The sequence below is a fragment of the Lytechinus variegatus genome, chromosome 7, assembly GCF_018143015.1.
Source record: "Lytechinus variegatus isolate NC3 chromosome 7, Lvar_3.0, whole genome shotgun sequence".
NCBI lineage: Eukaryota > Metazoa > Echinodermata > Echinoidea > Temnopleuroida > Toxopneustidae > Lytechinus > Lytechinus variegatus.
In genome coordinates, this window is record NC_054746.1 from 6,043,952 (window position 1) to 6,062,201 (window position 18,250).

At 35.7% G+C, this 18,250-nt stretch overlaps 1 protein-coding gene across 1 annotated transcript; it reads left to right on the forward strand.

Annotated features, from left to right (window-relative positions):
- The first annotated feature begins 5,993 nt into the window (after positions 1 to 5,993).
- Positions 5,994 to 12,800, forward strand: LOC121417946 (mitochondrial amidoxime reducing component 2-like). The gene is made up of 7 exons (XM_041611659.1): positions 5,994 to 6,292; positions 7,145 to 7,324; positions 8,297 to 8,468; positions 9,084 to 9,224; positions 10,699 to 10,763; positions 11,628 to 11,702; positions 12,533 to 12,800. The coding sequence occupies exons 1-7, from the start codon at positions 6,063 to 6,065 to the stop codon at positions 12,663 to 12,665; spliced, it is 996 nt and encodes a 331-aa protein (XP_041467593.1). The 5' UTR covers positions 5,994 to 6,062; the 3' UTR covers positions 12,666 to 12,800.
- The last annotated feature ends 5,450 nt before the right edge of the window (positions 12,801 to 18,250 follow it).

Consider the following 18,250-nt stretch of genomic DNA (forward strand, 5'->3'; position numbering starts at 1 on the left):
AAAATATGAGAGCTAGAACGTAAAGATATGGACTCCGTAACACAAAGGTTTGCGATGAATAGCAAATATGAAAGAACGCTTCTGATTGGTTCTTAGTCAGTATTTTGCGACAAATGCGTGTTTAACATTGATCTTGATTGGCCAATTCATTTAGCGATTGATCGCTAATCTTTGTGTTACGGAGCCACGGTGTAGCTATGACGTTGGAGAGGGCGCAGCCCCATGCACTTGCAGATCCAGATCGATTTTCATAGGGGACACTTAGAGTGCCCCTATATTTCTTCAGTATTATTTTTACACGCAAAAAAAGTAAAAGACATCATGCCACCGACAGCTGCCTCGTCAAAGGGGGGCGGTCAATTATTTTGATTTTTTTTCATTTTGTCCTCGATAGGGAAGCCGGGGGGGTCAATTCATTTTATATACATTTCTATTGTGTTTATATATGGGGGGGGTCTGCTACTGAGCATGTGTTTACAAGGGCTTAATAGAACAGAAATGGCATGATTTAACACAATAAAATGTATCATGGAGGTTAATACTAAATTAATACATAATTAATAATTGTTTTAATTGAAAATGAAAATAATAAAGGCACCCATAGATCTTAAAAACATCTCGTAAATACAGGCCTAAACCTGTATTTGAAGTTGAACAGGCATAAAGTATAAATGTTTAGCTATAGCTGATGCTTTGATCCCGCAACCAAATAATGTTGGCATAAACTAGCTGTAATAATCAGTGGCGTAACGAGCGAAAAAAATTGAGGGTTATATACGATATGGCGTATCGATCAGGCAAAATTTAAAAAGTATTTAGTAAGTTGCAACCGACATGAGCATAATTTTGATGTTTTTGTTACAAAAATCCAATTGAACAATTTTGCAAGATTCTCTTTCCTTTTTCTCTTTTTTTTATTGGGCCGGGGCATGCAAGACCCCATAATTATAAAGCACCATACTCTTTGTTATGCCACTGTCTAAAATTGGATTTAAACTTTTAGAATTTTAATCTCTTATCTAATTAATGTAAAGGGATAAGAATAAGACAAAAAATAGTTCCAGATTACTTATTTCAAAGTATTTTTACTTAACTCCCCAACTCTGCTCTTGCTGCACTGCACGTAACGGCCTTCCACCCAAGGGCCAGGCCGACTCGCCCCGTGAGCAAGTGACCGCGTTCGCGTAAGTTCACCCGAAGCCATGACTAAATTCTGACCATAAACATCACCTAACTAATCACTCTCTGACAATATTTCAAAGTGTATTTTATTTCAGTCGATCCTTTGGGCCATTAAACGATAATATTTCCAATGTTATCATGACAAATAATTTTAATGAGATAGTGGCATTGTAGAAAAAACAAATTTATAAGCACGAAATGGCACCAGATATATCATCAAACATACAGCGCAGCGTTCGGGACTGGTGAGTGGGACGGCTCGCTTGGTGTTTTCGCCCCGACGAATTCGGCGAAAACGTTACCATTGCGCCGTGCGAATGTTCAATCTGCGGCTCTCAATCAGAGACTTGAATGTCTCTTTTTGCATTATCGAAAATGAATCATTAACTTTGTTTGATTTATTTACAAGTAAGTTGCATATCCGTCGTGATAATTAGGAAACTCCATGATGTCTTCTTCTAATTCTGTAAAAAATATGTCTTCAAAATGCCTGTGTCAGAAAATTGCCGGAAATCATAAAAACTTGCCTAAAATATCTCTTTTTGAAAGTTCATCCATGGTCTGGAAAAAAATGTTATAACTTTTGTAGACGTATACCGTAAACAAAGACATCCTCGATCACTGAAATAAAGTGCTTACTAAGCTTTTTTAATTCCGACCATGTTACCATGACAACTTGGGAAAACCCTTATTTTTTCGAAAAAAAACTTTGGTTTTAAGGGTCATTTTACAGACATAAAACTAACCCAATTTTGAAGAATTGTGTTTAAGTTTCACATAAAACTGAATTATCTATGTTTATACTTTCGTATATGAATATTCATATTTCTTATAGAATCTTAGTTTTTGATTGGTCAATGTTTCAGTCATGGATAGTGACTGAGCGTAAAAAAATCTGAAAATGCGCATTTTATCGGCAACCAACAAGCAAGATGGCGGAACACATTAAGTTGGCGCTTTGCACATACGTGTACCAGGCACAACGAACAATTGTCCATAGACTGTGTACAACGGATAGATCGTCTCCGCACAGCGATTCGAAGACCGCTGATTGGTCAATCGCGCAGATCACGTCATGACCACGTGGTCCCAAAAATAATTCCTTCGGACTGCGTGCGGAAGTATCGATAGCGATAACGATATCCGGTCACGTTGTGTACGTCGTAAATAGTTTTGGTTCGTGATCGGATCGCTCCGGTATCGATCGAAAATTATCGAAACTCTGCAATTTCATGCATATTCAGGCGACGCTCCGAAACCCGGAAGCCAATTGACTTTGTGCACGTTGCGATAGACTCTACAAATTCCAACGAACACGATGGCATATAGACGCTAATTCGTAAGATTTTGACGGAAAAGCAAGAAGTAATCGAAATTTGCTTACCTGTGCAGTATCGGTGAGAAAATAGATCCTCCGAGAATACCTTTCATAATTCATATAAAATACGGGAAAGTGAAATTCTAGGTCGATTTTGGTACGAGGTGATAGAGAATTGCACACTTGTTTTGGTGGAATTCTGTGTGGGGAAATAAAAGGCTTGCACTGCGCATGCTTACTATATTTTCATTCATAAATTGGTTCTCGGCAGGGGCTGGATGACGTCATGTAATAAGCAAAACTGTACACGACCGCTACGTTCACGCTCCGCTATCCGTTGTACACAATTGTTCGTTGTGCCAGGGCCCGTAATAAAAAAATCTAAAAGTACAAAGAAAGTTCAAGAAAGCTAGGTCTACCCAATGTAAAAATGTTATACTTATAAGAAGGGAGGGTGAACTAAACAATGGAGAGGAAGAAAAGAGAAAAATTGAGATGAAAGAAAGAAAAATGAAGGGGAAATGGAGTAAAGTAAATGAGGGAAATAGTAAAAGAAAAGAAAGTTAGAACTGAATAAAGAAAGAAAGGAAGGAAGGGAAGATAAATAAATGTGTGAAAGAAAAAAACCCAGAGAAATTAAGAAAAAATGGAGGATAAGAAAGAAAGAAAAGGAAAATGTTTCCTTCATTCTTTGAAACAAAGAAAGAAGAAAAACAAGACGGAAGGGAAATAAAGAATAAGGAAAAGAAAATAGAAGGGAAAACAGATTGAAAGAATGAAGGAACGAATTTAAAAAAAAAGAAGATGGAAGGAGAGTAAGGAAAAAAGGAAAGGAGAAGGAAGCAAAGAAAAGTTAAGGAAAGAAAGAATGAAGGAAATAAAAAGGAAATTTTAAAAAGAATGAAAGTAAGAGAAAAAAATTGAACAGAGAGAGAAAGGATCGGGAAAGAAAGCTAGGAAAGATCAAAATAAAGATCGATGGAACAAAAGCAAACAGAAAGGATGAAGAAAGAAGGATAGAAATGAAAGAAAAAAGTTAAAGCTTCAAGCAAACAAAAACCAATCTAACTAAAATCGTAATGGGCTATTCCATGGTTACGTTACATTTGGAGACACCTTGACTCATACTTGGAGCTGTAACTCCATTATTATTGATAGGAACTAAACATCTCCTTATCACAACAAAGTACACAGTCTGACTATCCTTCGTATAAAAACAAAACTTGGGAAATTCTATTATGCTCCTGGAAAATCTTTGGAATGTGTCGGTTACTCACGTTACATGATTTGGACATGCATAAAATGAAAAGTCGACATAAGTGAAAAGTCTCCTCATACAAGGCTTTTATGAAAGTTGATTATATCCATTTCACAGAAGTATATTAGGGAGACAAACTTTGTATATAATTAAAAAAATAAAGAACACATGGTTTTTACTTGGGGTGCAGATAATATGGTTACTCACGTTACGGTTACTCACGTTACATTTTGTCCATGTATGGTTAACAACACACATGTCATTAAAAATTCAATAATGTGTATAAAATTCATTGCTAGGAACATCTAAAAGAGATTTTATACCAAAAATTGGAACAATTGGAGCTTTATTAGGGAGTAGGAGGGAAAAGTACGATTTCGCTTACTAATTATGCATAAATTAGCATAATCGCTTAATACCAATTTGCATGAAATAAATTACTGTATAGTATTGTAGATTATGTCCAAGACAACCTGCATGCAAATTTTCGGCGTGATCGTGCGGCCAATGGCCGAGATCTCAAGGGGGGCCTGGGAGCCCCCCCCCTCCCCCCCACCCCACGGGCCATATCAACTCCCAAAATACCCCGGCCTAGATAGGGTTACAGGTAAGGGCATTCAATGTGTTTTCGAACACTCTTTAAAAGTTTGGTTAATCAAAACCAAGTCTTACTAATGCACTCTCGCATTGTGAATACTTCTACTAATATTCAATTTTTTGTGTGATTGTATGACCACTGATATTTTGATGAACAAAGAGTCGCATCAAAGAGATGTACCCTCATTTTGCTTTTAATTAATCAAAAATAACTTCACAACTCACCATGAGAATTAAAACTTGACATCCCACAGAAAATGTTACCGAACTGAATAATTTTTACTGGTTACTCACATTACATGATGGTTACTCACGTTACAAAGTTACTCACGTTACAGTTTTTCTTCATCATTTTTATAAAAAAATCGTACTTTTTAATGATTTTGATAGTCATCACTGTGTCAAAGATTGTTTGAAGGAAGAGAATTTAAAATCCCACCAATTAACTGTGAAGAATTTTTCTCTCAGAAAACAAAGTCATTTTTTTCGGTTACTCACGTTACATCACCTGAGCAGGTTGCAATGTTCATTTTTGAATGAGTACTACAAATTTACTTGAAAAGCGGTTGTGTATTTTAAGTAATTTGACTCTTCTAAACTTCAGAAATATGTAAAGTGGTATGTTGTTGCAACAACAAAATGGTAATAAGGCATATTTCATTTTTCACTATTTTTCTTGTATTTTGGTACACAATGGAAGACACAACTTTTGACCATTTTTTTCCAAAGTATACATATGAAAATAAACTTTTTATTTCTTGTTCCTGAAACTATCATGTATGAAGGACTTAAAGTATTAAAAAATTCAAGAAAATATTGAATTTGAATTTTTAAGCTCATGTCCACCAACCTGTGGAATTGCCCTAATGATATTTGTTTTTTTTTGTGGTTTCCTTAAAAATTGTCAGAAAACTTAACTCTTTTAGAAATGAATAGCATTTAAATGTAAACAATTGTCAAATTAGATGAAACATCACGGCATCACACACAGGCATCTTTCATCCCATTACGTTATTGCCGATCACAAGACTCCAAACGAAAGCTGAAACGGCTAGATCTAGTTATGAAAACTCAATAACTTGCTCCTCCGATAACATCACCAAATCAGTAATCTGAGAATCCATAATGCAATTACAGTATAAAAATTACCTGCCGATTTTGAGATTATTTTGGTGAAAAACTGTTTATCAATGTGAGATTGCTTGCACCGTTGAGAATCTGCTCCAATCCTACATACCTAGCTTAAATTGTAGCCTGTCGTGCACACATTTAACGTCCTATCCAAGAGATGTTTTCCACTGTAATATAGCCTGCATTTATGGAACAGGGGAGAGACTTTTACACACAATGCACAGGCTTCAGTCATCCTCCTGGGTGGACTCGAACCCACGATTTTTGGTTCGACTGGCAGACACTTTACCGACCAGGCCAACTTCGATCCCAAGAAAGAGAAAGAAAAATGAAACTAGCTTAATGTCGCAAAATTCCATCAAAATTGAATGTAAATTACAGAGTTCTGACGTTTTAAATTTTCACTTATTTTTTTACAAAACAGTCAGAAACTCAGTGAAATGCTTTTTGTTGGGGTGGATTTGTCCTTTAAAAGTTTTCTGTTTATTGCATTTGGGAATTAAGTCAGCTCAAACTTGTATACTCTTCCTACCCATTGCAGAACTAGAAAGGAGTGTAACCAAGATACTGTGAATCATGCCTGAGTTTACAAACAACAACAACCTGATTCTTGGTGGTCTGGCAGCGTGTGCGGTGGGTGTGTTGGGCATCTCGTATATCTACTTACGGAGAGAAAAGCGCGAGTACACTCAGGTTGGAGTGGTGTCTAAGCTCTTTATCCATCCTATCAAGTCATGCGGAGGATTGGAGGTTTCCCAGGCTGAGTGTGTTGCTCTTGGAATCAAAAGCAATGGAGTTATGGATAGGTGAGATTGAAATATTTATATATACATATTTGCTCAGACACTCGTGACGTTGACGTTAAGGTAAAGAAAATAATAGAATCTGTTGTTTGCTCTCAGCTGAATATTGTCAACGTCGTGAGTGTCTGAGCAAATATTCACCATTATATGACACCGAGATAGATCCTTGTGATTTGATTGGTTGTTTGATATTGTTCATTCAGCCCATTTTGCGATGACATCATCATCCATGCAATTTTTTATCCATTCATCATGCAATTTTGGATCCATATGATTTTGTCCATTGCACGCGCGCACCGAGACTGCTGCAACTGCAGGCACCAGCAGTGCGCATGTTGTAATGACGAAACAATAGACCGAACTCGCACTGCATGAGCATGTTTTGCATCAAAATTAATAAATTTCATGAAAAAAATCAATTTTTAGGTGTCATATAAACCAAATAATGATTTTTTTTTCATTCGTGCAATGGACAGAATACTTCATTCGGTGAAAGATGAAATTATTATCCATTTAACGAGGCATAGCCGAGTGAATGGATCATTTCATCTTTCTCCTCATGAAGTATTCTGTCCATTGCACTCATAAACAATTGTTATTTTTATACTAGACTCTCAGGTATTCTCACATGCTATTGTAAAATGAAGGTATGGATCCTAATTAAATGATTGGCTAAATTCTATCATGTGACCAGTCATGGTTTTAAGAAATGACAAGGATCCACACCTTTAATTTATTCTTGAAAAAAATATTACCCTGCTGACAGGGTATTCAAAAGCACACTCACCATCCCACTATTAAATCTTCTCTTGTAGGTTTGACTTATCTATCATAGCAGTCACTGTTCTTTCACAGATCCTTCCTCGTCATTGATGCCAACAAAGACAGCGTTTCAAGGATCCGTCAACCTTCCTTGGCTTTAGTAGCGCCCTCTCTGTCCGCTGACATGCAAAGTTTGTTGATCAATGCTCCTGGTATGCCCACTCTCACAGTGCCTCTTCATGGCGATCAGAATGGAAGGATATACAACTCAAGGTACTCTTTCCATTTCTTTCTTCAGGAATGTTTGCCATTATTTGAATTATAAATGCATATTTATGAATAGGTTGTGGTGATGCAGCGCGCTTAAGGGTAATTACACTATGCATCAAGCACAAGGCGCTTGCACATAATATTGTGAATACCCATGATGACTGCATTGTTACTAATTTCACAAGTTTTGAAATGTGCATTATTTGTTTTATAAAATGGGTGGTAGAATGAATTTGTAGTGGAAAGTTTGTTTGAATTGCTCTAAATTTTCTAGGATCACACAGATGGATCTAGGTCACATACACACTGTAGATCTTTCTAATATGATATCACAGGCATATATGTATACTCTAGCATTTTCCTGGCAAGAACACATGTGGAGTATCAGTATTTTAAAAATACACCCTATGGGAAAAATGATGCACCTAAAATGCATGGCTGGATGGTTGAAATTAGAATCAAGGCATGAACACGTGACTTACATACACTCTCACTGTAGCCACATTATTCTAACCTAGAAATAGTCAACATGTCAGATGCCTGTACTTGGCATTGCTAAACTTTAGAGGGATTTAAAATCCAGTCCAAATCGCTTCAATTTAATGATTATTTAATCTCACTAAAGTAAATGTATAAAACTGTAGAATCATGAAAAAAGGTTAACATCATGCATATGATACAAGAAGATAATTGTATTTCCCCCTTTTTTTACATGATATTCTACCCCAACAATCTTATTTCCATGTTGTGCAATTGAAATTATGGTTTTATCACAACTATTAAAAACAAACTGCAGGTAACTACCTACATCCAATCCTTTGGAACCACAAAATCTTTTCAATTTGGGAGAAATTCGCTTGAGACATTGTGTATCACATGTTTTGCATTGTCTGGCAAAAGAAATACTTCGCCTTGGGCAAATATTCGACTTAAAAAAGTTTGATTTAAGTTTACCTGTGTATTGTTTTATTGCAGAGTTCTGGGACTCGGCGTTCAAGGTGAAGATTGTGGTGAAACAGCCAGCGAATGGTTCAGCCAGTACCTTGGCAAACCTCGCTACAGACTGGTCTGTTACTCCAACAAATGCAATGATAAAATCCTTCAAAATGACCGCAAATGGGGAAGCAAGTCCAAGGCTGGTGAAAAGGTAGAATACAAATTTCTAATAAATTGGATCGCTCAAAATGGGACACCAGAGTTATCCCACAAGTTAAGGCCAGTTTTGCAAGAATGGTAAATATGAGTGCAGTATTGGCAGTAACAAGTATAACATTTCTCGTCATTTTAATGAAATAAAGCTGTCCAATATAATTTTGTTTATCTATACCTCCCAAAAGGTGAGTGATTTATGTCAATTATCACTCTCAGCAAGACAGGGTCGCATTTTATGAAACCATTTTGATCATATTCAACTTGTAACACATAGCTCTTTATGATGTAATGTAGTATGATTGTGCATTGCCTTGCCTAAATGCGCGCATTGTCTATTTTACACGTTTGCATATTCACAAGGTTTGTACATGATGATGGGCCTATATGCATTAGATTTCAGTGTTTCATGCAATATTTCATCATACTACATAAGCAATCATGCAGACCAAAATATGCATTCTTAATCCATCATTAAAAAAAGACACATAATATATTATAGAGTCTTGTCTTAGGATGGTTTACATTGTAGTTTTTATGATGACCTCTTAATACCAGGGAATTTTGCTTTAAATCCCTTTAATTTGCATCTTTTGTGAATTTCTTGTTTTAGGGAATGTTCCAGAACCTTGCTCATCTTCATCTTTTCAGCGAGTCATCTCTGATCAACTTGAACTCGAAGCTGGAAAAACAACTCCACTATGACAACTTCAGACCAAATATTGTAGTCGATGGCTGCACTGCATTCAGTGAAGTAAGTTTAGTTGCAACAAAGATTTTATGTGGACAGGATTGTTATTTGCTGACTCCAGAATTGACAAAAGCCAACTGGTAAATAAATCTAAAGAAGTAACATCAGTTCATCCAGCTATTTTTTTACCTCTGTTCAAGAAATTAAAATGTTTGTTTGATTAGATTTTTTATGATTCATGGATACAAGTAAAATACGAGAATAAAAGGAGTCCTGATTTCTTCTGTTGAAAATTATCATGCTTGCTTTAATGGAATAGAATGAAAAATAAAAAAATTGACATTTTTTGCATTTTGGAGCCCCCTCCCCTCCCTTGATATATGGAACGATTTGCCCAATTATATTAAGCTCACCGAGTCTGTCTTTTCATAGGAAGCTTTGTTAAAAAGGTATCCAGGGATTTGTAACACAAAGCATAATGATTGATCGTAACGCTTGATTTTACGATTGATTGTACATTGTAGTCAATGCAATCAATCGTAAAAATATGTTCTACATCCATTGCTAAGCTTTGTGTTACGGGCTCCAGGTATCCATAAATCTCTCACCTGCACTCATGCTAGCACACACTTAATATATTCATTCTACTTTTTCCTTTCACTGATGATTTGGGATGTCTCAATTTTTCTTACAGACCCAAGTAATTTTTTATTGGCTTCCATGTAGCCCATCCCTTTTTGGTTGCTATGGCGCCAGCCAGGGGTGGATCAAGTCTGTTATCACTTGTCTATTTCGTGATAGATGTATTATGTCATATTATGTTCACATTGTAGATTTATTTGCCTATACAATAAAAATGCAGAAACTCTTGCAAAATAAAGATAATTAATGAAATTAATATGGGAATTAAAATAGATATTTAAATAAAAGATAAAATAAGTAATAGTACTCCATTGCTGCCTATGTATAATAAACCTAGTGTAGTAATTTGAATCCTATTACAGCTTACAATTGGTTGTAGAAGCCTGCATGTACTTGTTTTTATCGTTGAAAAAAGCCAGTATTGTTTACAGAAAATTGAGAACAAAATGTATCAAAACTCTTTGCTAGTATCCATTTCCATGATTTTTATCTCACTATCTTACTGATGCAAGGCAAAAATTAGAATTAGAAATGAACCATTGAAACACTTCAAAAGCCTTCAGGTATACTTTGGAAAAACGACGGTAATTTACTATGATACAGTAATAGGCCATGTGGATTACAATAGACAGGGGTACCAGGTAATACTGATTTTCAGTATTTAGTACTGAAAATTGAGAAGAATACTGATGGTTTCATGCAAAATACTGATTTCTAAAGTTTCAGTTTTATGTGTTATCCTATGATATATCTTTAAAAATACTGATTTCCTGACTAAAAAACTTATTTTTCATCCTGTAGAATAATGAAAGGTCCTTGTTGAGGTTGGCAACTCTGAATAGAGAATATGATAATAATAATTCTCATAACAATTCTTTGAATGCTACCTCTGCAGGACAAGTGGAAGTATGTAAGGATCGGCGATGAAGTAAACCTGAGGACAACGCATAAGTGTGCAAGGTAAGTTTCCTGGTAAGTTACACTGCAATTCCTTGCACCTTGCGGTTGTAAACTTGGACTATTTTCATAAAAAGGAATTGGAAATTACCTCAAAATTATGAAAGTAAAACCAGCAAAAAATATACATAGAAATTTATTTGTAATGTTTGCAAAGAAATATGCTTCAGTTGTTTGAAAAATTCCATGTTTAGATCTTTATCTATTTTGCTTCTGGTATACATAGAGAAATTGGAGGGTGCCCTCTTGAAAATGTTTAATGAATAAATGATCATAGTTTAAATAATGGATGTAAAGATGATAAAGATAATGATATTAATGATAACAAGTGGAGTATAAAATATTATTATTATTAGTAGTAGTAGTAGCAGTAGTAGTAGTAGTATTAGTAGTGGTGGTGGTAGTGGTGGTGGTAGTATTAGTAGTAGTAGTATTAGTAGTAGTAGTAGTAGCAGCAGTAGTATTAGTAGTGGTGGTGGTAATAGTAGTAGTAGTAGTGGTAGTAGTGGTAATAGTGGTAGTAGTCGTAGTAGTAGTAGTAGTGGTGGTGGTGGAAGTAATGGTAGTTTTAGTAGTAGTAGAACTAGTAGTAATAGTAGTAGTAGCAGTAGTTGTAGTAGTAGTAGTCGTCGTAGTAGTAGTCGTCATCGTAGTAGTAGTGGTGGTGGTGGAAGTAATGGCAGTTGTAGTAGAAGTAGTAGTAGTAGTAGTAATAGTAGTAGTAGCAGTAGTCGTCGTCGTTGTCGTAGTAGTAGTTGTCGTCGTCGTAGTATTAGTCGTCATCGTAGTAGTAGTAGTCGCCGTCGTCCTAGTAGTAGTAGTAGTAAGAGTAGTACTACTACTGATATCATTGTCTTCATCTTTCAGATGTCCTCAAACCACTGTTGATCCAGAAATAGGAAAGTTCATGGAGACCAAAGAACCCCTGAAGACCCTTAGGACGTAAGCTTTATTTCTTTATTATGTCTTGTTTAGTTGTCGCCTGTGTGTTGCCATGGTAACATATTTTATAAAGAAGTTTCTCACGAAACTCTCCCCTCCATTACTTTTTTTGCATGTAAAAAAATGGGAAGTTGTTGGGTACTGATATGTTGCCATGGTAGTGGCATATTACATACGTTCCTCACAGAAGGCCCCCTCCCTTTTTTTTCCAACGTTTTCTAATCCTTGGCAGAAAAAAAAAATTGTAATCCTTTGCCCACCCTCAGTCCTGGATCCACCCCTGAGGGTATTAAAGTAGATGGATGTCTTTTGTATTTCATAAAGCTGAACATTCGTAAGTTACCAAGTACCTTTACAAACGACTGGTGATTCTTTCTAAGGTGCTAAAACTACATCAGAGAAAATTTGATGTATATCATTTACCACAGTTTTATAAAGCACCTACCTGGGTCCAAGGGCGGAAATCTGTCTCCAAAGGTAGGGAGGACCAAGCTTATCACCCAATATGTAAGGTCATCTCGCCCAAAATACATGGTTTATTTCAATTTCTTTCTTTTCATCATAAAATATCAAAAATAGTAGGGGAGACATTTGATATTGTGTCCCCCCTAATATTTTGGGTAGGGGGGACATGTCCCCCCTGGGATTTCCGCCCATGCCTGGGTCCCATAACACAAAGGTCGGCGATTGATAGCACGCATTATTTTATGATTCATTATACATTGTGGTCAGTGCCATTAATTGCACGAAATGCTCTTAGATCATCGCTTAGTTTTTGTTAACAGGTCCCAGATCAACTAACCATATCTTCATTTCTCCTTGTTTGTTAGATACCGCATGGCCACCCCTGATGATCCCGATCAGAAGACGTATGGTGCAAACCCTGTCTTTGGTACCAACCTTGCTATTGAATCATTTGGAGTCGTCAAGTTAGGTGATCCCGTCTATGCTAGCCTGGTCTAATATAATCATCTCATTCCACAGAAAGCAATATATCCTTAGTATCTTAGTAATCCATTCTCTTAGGGTGTGTTTATGCTTCCATTGCGAGGACAGAATCAGCGATTTCAAACGTCGATTCAAAACGCCGATCGTAAACGTGGTTCTGGGAGTGCTGTTTATGCTTAACTTTTCAGAGCAAATCATGATCTCCAGCTGGCTTGGCATCGTAAAGCGAGGTCAAATTGGGCGCGCCTTTTTTCGAAAGTTTTTTTTTCCGATTGTTATTACTGGGAGATAACATGGAGCAATTTTCATCTCACCGGAAGCATTACCAAATGACGTCATTTAAACACGTTTACGATCGTGGTTCTGTTTATACTTCCCCAGAAAGCCTGATTCTGGTCAAACGACTTTACAAACGCACCTTTTTGTGAGTTTACGATCGGCGTTTTGAAACAGCGTTTAAATGAAAGTAAGCATGGACGCAACCGTGTATTGGACTAATCACGTTTGGAAACTCTGATTCTGGCCTAAAAAGTGGAAGCATAAACACGGCCTTAACCTTATGTGCATAATGTCCAAATTGGCCGTATACTCGAAAGAGGTTTTAACTGTACCATGGTACAAAATTTTGGTCTGTGCAGATTTCTACATAGTGTCATGCTTCCCTTTTGGTTCCCTTTGTCAAAAGCGGGCATTTAATTTGATTTTTCCTAGTGTACACGAAATAGACGTAATTATGTACAAAAATCTGCATCACCAATGGATTTGAGCCATGGTACAATTGAATCCTTTTTGTCTCACCTGCATAGCAGAGTGAGACTAGGCGCCGCTTTTCCGACAACGGCAGTGGCGTCAACATCAAATCTTAACCTGAGATTAAATTTTTGAAATGACATCATAACTTAGAAAGTATATGGGCCTAGTTCATGAAACTTGGCCATGAGGTTAATCAAGTATTACTGAAGATTCTATTAGAGTTTCATGTCACATGACCAAGGTCAAAGGTCATTTAGGGTCAATGAACTTAGACCATGTTGGGGGAACAACATCAAAATCTTAACCTGAGGTTAAGTTTTTGAAATGTCATCATAACTTAGAAAATATATGGACCTAGTTCATTAAACTTGGACATAAGGTTAATCAAGTATTACCAAACATCCTGCATGAGTTTCACGTCACATGACCAAGGTCAAAGGTCATTTAGGGTCAATGAACTTTGGCCGATTTGGGGGTATCTGTTGAATTACAATAAAAACTTTAAAAGTTTTTGGATCTGATTCATGAAACTTGGACATGATAGTAATCAAGTATCACTGAACATCCTGTGCAAGTTTCAGGTCACATGATCAAGGTCAAAGGTCATTTAGGGTCAATGAACTTTGGCCGAATTGGGGGTATTTGTTGAATTACCACCATAACTTTGAAAGTATGTTGGTCTAGTTCATAAAACTTGGACATAAGAGTAGTCAAGTATCACTGAACATCCTGTGCACATCTTAGGTCACATAACCAGGGTCAAAGGTCAATGAACTTTGGCCATAATGGGGGTATCTGTTGAATTACCATCATAACTTTGCAAGTTTATTGATCTGACTTTTGAAACTTGGACATAAGAGTAATCAAGTATCACTGAACATCCTGTGCAAGTTTCAGGTCACATGATCAAGGTCAAAGGTCATGTGAGATCAATGAACTTTGGCCGCATTGGGGGTATTTGTTGAATTACCATCCTATCTCTGTAAGTGTATTGGTCTAATTCATAAAACGTGGAAATAAGAGTAACCAAGTATCACTGAACATCTTGTGTGAGTTATAGTAGTTTTCAAAGTCAGCACTGCTGCTATGTTGAATCGCGTGATGCAGGTGAGACGGCCAGAGGCATTCCACTTGTTTTTTTTCAATTGGGGCGATTTTGTTGATGACAAATTCAAATCCAGTGCATTAAATTTCTAGTTGATTTAGCTAATTCAAGAGTGACATGCCAGTGAGGATTTTTAGTGTGATGTTGGATTGAGATTCTAGACAGGGAATTTGAATCAGACTGGTTGGTTTAGTTCTAAGGTCAGTCCCACTACCAGCCTGAGCTTTAAGTTCTGTGTCATGACCGATGTTGAGCATTGCCTCAAACTACACCAGCTTCCTGCACTTGTTAAATTAGGTTCTGTGTCATGACTGGTATTAGGTGTTTCCTCAAACTACACCAGTTTACTACATCAGATTTCAACACCAAACTTGAAATTACTTGTTGAAAGCCATTAAACTTTCATTTAAATGCTATTGCTATGATTTTTTTTTACTCTTAAAGGATTGTGCAATTAAATTGAACAAATGAGAATTTGAAGATTTAAATTTCAGAAATTATATTTGACATTAATATACAGTGAAATATTGGCATGATTGTGCTGTGTTTAATTGACTGAATACCTCTGATGTAGGATTTTTCTCATGACATTTATCAATAGAGCAATTTATATCTCTCTTCCAGAGTTATGGTAACTTTGTTTTTTGTTTGTTTTTTCTTTTGCATTCATAAGTAACACTGAACTTGTCACTATATTATGTAATGAATGCAACAATAGTAACTTTTGATCATATACCATATTGCATTTTCTGTCAAAACATGAATTTTATTACAATTTGATATATATGTATGTACTTAAATTTTGGGGCTTTTTAGCTTTGCTAAGTTTTGTTCATGTTTGAATGTGTCCCTACTTCATGCACAGTGATTTTTATAAAAAATATTCAATATCTTGAAAACATGACATCAGCATAAAAAGCAAACTGACTTTTGTTTAGGATGAGGTCAATATTGAAAATATTGACAACAACATATTTGTAAATTTGTCACATTTAGTGCATATGACAAAAAAAAGTTTCTACTAGACAAACTTCATTTTGCAAGTAGATATCATAAAATATGTGAGTGAAATATTCAGACCAAGTCTATAGCATGTTGCTGTCATTCTAATATGAATATCTCACCTTTTGTGCTTGCATTTTTTGTAATATTTGCAAAACTTTTGCCAAATAAGACCACATTTTCTCAGGCCGTTTTCCATGAGAGCGAGCACTCTTTCATCAGCATAGAATTTTTTGTCAATAAATTTCGCATCTGTTATTTGAATTGATTTTGTATGAAATATGAATATTTTGTGAATACATTTTAGCATGATGAATATTTTTTGAAATATGTGTGAAGTTTGGACACCTGATCATACATACCTGTCTGTTTTGTTCCAAATTTGTACTAAGTTTATGTATCATATACGGTACGGTACTCATGTTTATGTTTAGATATTCATCTTGAATCTTGCAAATATCCCATTTGACTGATTCTTAATCAATAATTGAAAGAATAAATCATGCAGCATATATAATTCCAGTACTTCTAATGCATTATGTCTAAGAATAATCCTAGATTTTCTTTTGAAGCCCATTTCTCTGAAAAAAAATTTGATTAGTCATTTTTTTTTGGGGGGGGAGGGGGAAACTTAATTACACATCTGCATTGGTTTGAAAAGTAGAGAGATTATTTCACATACTCGGGCATTTTCAAAGCAAGAGAGAATAGTGATATTTGTTTTGAATTAAAAATATACCATCAAGCATTGTATTGATGACTTTGAGAGCCAATATATTCTACATGTAGAATTATGATATGTAACTATTCCCGATGGTGTGCTGTAAATCTAGAGCTGGATTTTGCTTTACTTCTAATGACGAACTTGCCGTAGAATGATGCATTGATGTATGTCCATTGAAGATGTTCTTTTGTTGGCGTTGATATAAATTGTGCAAAATAGCCTACAGTACTTGGTCATAACATAAAGATTGTGCTTGAACCTTGAAGAAGTACTTTCCCAAAAGAAAGCGTACACGCTGTCCTGGGGATGCATACTTTCATTATACTATGCGCATTCTTTCAGCTTTTGAATATGACTTGTTTATCTCACTCATCCACTATACACTAAAGTATTCATTGCCATTTGTTCACATAAGTCAAAATTTCAACAGATTTAATATACACCCAAGCGAAAGGAATTTTTCAGGCCAGGGGGGATGTTTCATAAAGCTTTGCATAAGTTACATATGACTTCATGCATGAAGATGCTGTCTTGTGCTCAGGGGTGGATCCAGGAATTTCCAATGGGAGGGGGAATAGCTTTTTTGTTCACAAACATTTTGACAAGCAAAAAAAATATTTCTACACTCCTGAATGGTAAGTATTTATTTAAAAAAAAAAATGAAGCAAAGCAAAAAAAGGTCTTCACTTGCATGTAAACAACATTTACAACTAACAAAATTTGTATGGCTTTCTAAAAAAGGGGGGGTGGCATAAGACGGATGCGCCCAAACTGAACTGCCACTGCTTATGCTATAAATGAGATATCTCTATGTAGTTGACTTAACCCATCATGTTATTTTTGTATGCAAAGTCATGTACACAACTCCATGAACAGCTTTATGAAACACTCGTCAGATTTTATAATCAAAATCTGTTTCTTGCTGATTTGTAATTTAAACATAGTTCTTTGGTCCCACAATATTTCATTGAGGCAGGTTCATCTAAAAAAAGAAAAAAGAAACTTTTCACTTTAATAATATATAGGTATCTAGAAAAAAAAAAGTTTGTTTATGCAATGACATTTAGAATGTGATTGCATGGACTATAAATGAGTGAATCATTGATTGTTTTTGTGATAAGAATGTGTAATGTGTAATTCTAAAAACTGCCTAGTCTTCCTAATAAATAGGAAATTACCCTTTTAATCGGTGGCTGTGTGTTTCTATTCTCTGCCAAAAAATTAGTACTAGTACTGAATAGAAATTAATGGAAATATCTTAGTAATTTGTTAATTTTTCTTTGGTGTCGGGGATGGCAGATATGTTGTGTTATGATTAGTAATTTTGCCACCACCAGTAGAATCGCATTGAAACATGAATATTTGTAACTTAATGTTTGAATATATTCTGCAACACATGATTATATTTTTATATCATCAACTATATTTTTATATATGCTACAATAGATGTATGATTGATTTAATACGGTGCAATGAAATGAGTGACATTTTTAAAAATAAAATACATTTTAAATTCAATATGAATTAGTGTTGTTATTGATGAACACATGTGTAAGGTTGATAATTTTGGCAAAAAGTAAGTCAGGATGAATCGGACAATTCATGTCGCACCTCGGAACAACTTGGACCGCGAACCGAGTTGTCCCACCTGCTTTGTGATTTTTTTCTCACAAATTGATGTCTATTGTTTTCGTTATTTCGAAATTTCTTGCTGCGATTTTCTAGGGATAGTGATGGTAATGTTCTTTACTTTCTAGCTTTATGACTTAGTCACTTTGTTTGCACTGAAATATATAAGACATAAGTAATATTAGAAAGTGAAGAACATATTACCATCAGACCATATCCTTATAAAAATCATACAAGAAATTTGGAAGTGACATAAAAATTTAGACACAAATTGTGAAAAAAAATTACGAAACGGGTGGGACAACTCGGAACGCGGTCCGATCGAGTTGTCCAACGTAGTCGTAGAGAGTAGAGTAGAAGAGAGCCGGGAGGGGTCGAGGGGAAGGG